The sequence below is a fragment of the Helobdella robusta genome (genome assembly GCF_000326865.2).
Source record: "Helobdella robusta unplaced genomic scaffold HELROscaffold_5, whole genome shotgun sequence".
Taxonomy (NCBI): Eukaryota; Metazoa; Annelida; class Clitellata; order Rhynchobdellida; family Glossiphoniidae; genus Helobdella; species Helobdella robusta.
The window spans coordinates 453,384-458,441 of NW_008705254.1; the positions used below are offsets into that span (position 1 = coordinate 453,384).

The window sequence follows — 5,058 nt, forward strand, 5'->3', positions numbered from 1 at the left end:
TTCTCTCTCTCTCTCTCTCTCTCTCTTTCTCTCAATCTCTCTCTCTTTCTCTATTTTTGTTTATTTCATAATTTGATAAAGATGATTGAAATATTAAACATCTCTGAAATGATATTTTTAATTGAAATGTACAAACTCCTCTCTCTCTCTCTTTCTTTCTCTCTCTTTCTATCTGTCTCTCTGTCAACTTATATATCTCTCTTTCTTTCTTTCTCTCTCTCTCTCTCTCTTTCTCTTTTTCTCTCTCTCTTCCTTTCTTTCAGAATTAAACAACTATGAAATATTTTAAGTTCGAGTAATGTGGAGTAATTAAAATTGAATAACGAATAAGCTACTAACTTCGGCTTACTGCTTTCAGGATCTGGAAAAAAATTATTTATTGTTTTTATTATGAATAATAATAATAATAATAATAATAATAATAATCATGATAATGATAATAATAATAATAATAATGATAATAATAATATCAACAATAACATCAACGTCAGAATTATGAAGTCAAAATGCGTGTTGTCATATCATAATTTTCATAACCTGTGATTGACCCATTGCTACAATAATGAGGATGAAGAAGATGACGACGATGATGATGATGATGCTATTGATGATGATAATCATGAAAACGAATGAGATGAAGATGATAAAGAAGAAGAAGATGATGATTGTGGTGTAGATGAAAAGAAGAAGAAGAAGAAGAAGAAGAAGAAGAAAGAGAAAAAGAAGAAAAAGAAGAAGATGATGAGGATGAAGATGAAGAAGATGACGACGATGAGGAAGATAATGATGATGATAATTAGAACGATACATCAACTGTTAAGAATTTCAAGTACCCGGGAATTAACTTTTTCATTGCAAACTGCACAATTACCGCAACGCAACAACAACAACTACTACTACTACTACAATAACAACAGCAACAACTACTACAACAACAACAACAACTACTACTACTACTACTACAACTACAACAATAACTACAACAACAACAATTCTAATTACAATCACAATTTGATAAGTATAGGTACGGAGAATCGATATTAATATGGCAAAATTCAAAACATTAATCATCGTTACTGCTGGTATAATTATCATTTTTATTATCCTTTCAAATTTTTTTCAGATTTAATTTTAGAAAGAAATGCCTCTGGGCCTTTTTAATTAAAAGGTAATTAAAAAATAACCGTAATAATAATAATTACAATAATAATAATAATAATAATTACTTTGTATCTGTCCCAGGCCAGGGGTGGGCAAACTTTTTGCTGTGAGGGCCGCATGGAGTTACTACTTTACCTTTGAAGGGCCGCATATGTAATGGAATAGCAAATTTTTCGAACCGAGGAACAAGGGTCGTAGTTTGCCCACCCCTTTCAAGAATATTTATTAATGAGTTTTCTCTCTCTCTCTTTCTCCATTTATCTTGCTCTCTCTTTGTTTCTCTTCTCCTATTTCTCTTTCTTTCTTTCTCTCTCTCATTTATTGTCTTTTTTTACACTGTCTTTCTATGTCTGTCCGTATGTCTGTAGTATCTGTTGTCTCTCTTTTTCCTCTCTCTGTCTCTCTCTGTCTCTCTCTCTTTTACTCGCTTCAAAATTTTTTATGCATCTATGTATAGTGGTATGAAAAAACATCGAACTTAAAATACTGAAGAGAAAATATTTGAAGAAAAAAACTGAAAAATTCCAAAGACACACACGCACACATACACATACAAATACATACACACCTACACACACAAATACATACACACACACACACACACACACACACACACAAGTACTTACACATACACACCCAAACAAACATACATTAATCCAGGCTGTCTACATACCACAGCACCAGCATTTGCATGAGTTAAGTTATAAAAAAAAAAAAATTATCAAAGATATAATAAAAAAAATAATAAAAATAAACAAAGATATAATAAAACAAAGAAATAATGAAAATAAACAAAGACATGAAAAATCAGAGAAACTGAAACTAACAAAAAATGAGACTGAAGTTCGAAATAACTTTTACGGTGTATATGTGTATATATGAAAATGTGTTTGAGTATATGTGTGTGTGTATTTATGTGTGTATGTGTGTGTGTGTGTGTTTATGTGTGTGTTTGTGTGAATGTGTGGGCATGTGTGTTGCTGTACTGTTACTGCTTTCGATTGTTTTGAAACTAAGTTATGGCAACTGATAACGCTAACAACAAAATCCACAACATCAGCAGCAGCTGCTGCAACTTCAGCAGCAGCAGCAGAAACAGCATTAATAACAATGATAATAACAATATGTACTTACCGCCAAAATTAAGTTTGACAGCAGATTTCGCGGTCTTCTTGTGTTTACTGGCAACGACAATTTCATACAGACCAGCGTCTGATAGTGAAACATTTTTCAGGTTCAGAACGGCTTTGTAGTATCGTTGTTGTTGTTGATGTTGTTGACGTTGTTGATGTTGTTGTTGATGTTGATGTTGTTGTTGTTGTTGTTGTTGTTGTTGATGTTGTTGGTCATCAAAATTGTCGAAATGATAATCGCTGTTGCTGTTGATGTTGTTGTTGATGTTGTTGTTGTTGATGTTGTTGTTTTTGTTAATGTTGTTGTTGATGTTGTTGTCGATGTCATTCACCAATGTCTGACTGAATCTTACTGCGCGTGAATATGAAAAAAATATTCTCAAAAAAAAAAAAAAAATTTATTTTTCAACAGATGTCAGAGGCAAGCAGTAAATTTTTACAAACTTTAGCAAATTACTGGCATTACTACATTACAATTTTACAGGATATGATTTGTAAACATTGTAATTTTTGTAATCTGACAGCAAAAGATTACAAAAATCGTATTACAGTGTTTAGTTTTTTTTCATGTATTGTTAACGCAGCAAACATTGTAAAAATTTACATTTCATTATTATTTGTTGTAGTATTAATAGCAATACTAGTACTACTACTGCTGCTGCTACTACTACTACTACTACTACTGCTGCTGCTGCTGCTACTACTACTACTGCTACTACTACTACTGCTACTACTACTACTACAACTACTATTGCTACTGCTGCTGCTACTACTACTACTGCTACTACTACTACTACTACTACTACTACTACTACTACTACTACTACTACTACTACTACTACTACTACTACTATACTACTACTACTACTAATACTACTACTACTATTGTTGTTAACTTGCCATCATCATCAAAATTGATAGCGAGTCCATCTTTAAGCCATGTACAACCTTAAATGAATGAATAAATTAATAGATGAATTAATAGGTAGATGAATGAATGAATGAGTGAATGAATGAAAAAATAAATGGAGAAACAAATATATGAATGGATGGATGAACAAACGAACGAAAGAATGAACGAATGAACAGGTCAAAAAAATAATACTTCGATAGAAGAATGGTACATTAATCAACATAAGCAACATAAGCAGCAACATAACACTATAGCATCATACTTTAATGATGACGATGATGATAATAATAATAATAATAAATAATAATAATATTAAATAATAATAATAACAATCGATGGTGGGCCTACTTAATTTTCCGGCATTTATTTCAGCCAGCACGGAGCACTGGAATTCCAAATTCGTAGATTCACTTCCGGTTCCGCTTTCGCTTTCGATTGCAACTATAGTCAAGGGTTTTGTTATTTCCGGAGTGACCAAAGACTCCAAATCGTCATGAAAACCGTTCATGTTCTTACTGTTGATGTTATTATTATTATTTTTTTTATTGGTATTATTCAAAAAATGATGATGATGATGATGACGACGACGACGACGATGATGATGATGATGATGATGATGATGACGATGGCGGGGTTACATACTTGAGATGTAAACTAGAACATTAAAAAAAATGTTATGTATTATTAAACAAAAAATATTGCTGTAAGAATGTATGTTTGTTTGTATGTATGTGTGTGTGCATGTATGTATGTGTGTGTGCATGTGATTACTTGGTGTTGGTTGTTGGTTTATTAGTTACAATTATTTTGTTAGTGTTGCTTATTTGCTCTTTTTATCATTCACTCATTCGTCCATCTATTCGTTCAATTCATTTGTTCGCCTCTGCAACCATACAAATATCCAATTCATCCATCCATCCATGCATCCATCCGTTCGTTCGTTCGTTCGTTCTTTCGTTCGTTCGTTCGTTTGTTCACTCATTCACCCATCCATCCATTTTTCCAAACCCCGGTTAACACATTTTTTCAATCAGTCAATCAATCATTCATTCATCCGTACATTCCCCTTCCATCACTCATTAACTCATTTCTTGTTCAATCTTTCATTCAGATGTTACATTTGTGTGTAATTATGTATGAATGTATATACGTTGTGTGTGTGTGTGTGTGTGTGTGGTGTGTGTGTTTGTTTGTGTGTGTGTGTGTGTGTGTGTGTGTACGCACACAAAAAAATGCTAAACTGCTGTGCAATGAATCATGTACAAATAAAAAATAATCTTCTCTCATTGTCTGAAACTTTGTATACATACCAATATACATACATATACACAAGCACATACGAGTGTACAAACACATACATATATACATACACACGCCTTCACGCATACAAGCAGACGAACAAACACACATACAAACACACATACATAAGATATTGTGTTATGTTTCACTTGTTTTGTATACATTCTAGAGATAAAAAGAGAAGAGAGAGAGAAGAAAAAGAAGAGTGAAAGAGAGGGAGAGAGAGAGAGAGAGAGAGAGAGAGAGAGAGAGAGAGAGATCGTTCTTATAATCATCGTTTATTTTAAATTAAATTATTTTATATTAATCATCATCATCACCGTAACAATCATAATCATCACCAACGACACTCGTACCATCTTATAAATCATCATCATCATCGTCAACAACAACAACAACAGCAACATCAACATTTAAAACAACATCAACAACTGCAACAATCTCAAGCAACACTTACCTTTTTTTCAAAGCAATAGCAGCTTCTCAACAATTATTTCAACATTTTTATTATTACTGCTCTTTAAACTTAAATCCACTTTTTGCCCAACAACT

At 32.4% G+C, this 5,058-nt stretch overlaps 1 protein-coding gene across 1 annotated transcript in view; it reads right to left on the bottom strand.

Annotated features, from left to right (window-relative positions):
• Positions 1 to 3,715, bottom strand: part of HELRODRAFT_163095 (hypothetical protein) — a gene marked incomplete at both ends in the record, with an annotated part of 8,840 nt that extends 5,125 nt beyond the window's left edge. The window contains 3 exons of the mRNA XM_009027070.1: positions 340 to 361; positions 2,296 to 2,646; positions 3,556 to 3,715. Coding sequence (XP_009025318.1) covers positions 340 to 361; positions 2,296 to 2,646; positions 3,556 to 3,715 — 533 coding nt within the window. The remainder of the gene's footprint in view (positions 1 to 339; positions 362 to 2,295; positions 2,647 to 3,555) is intronic.
• Positions 3,716 to 5,058: the final 1,343 nt, after the last annotated feature.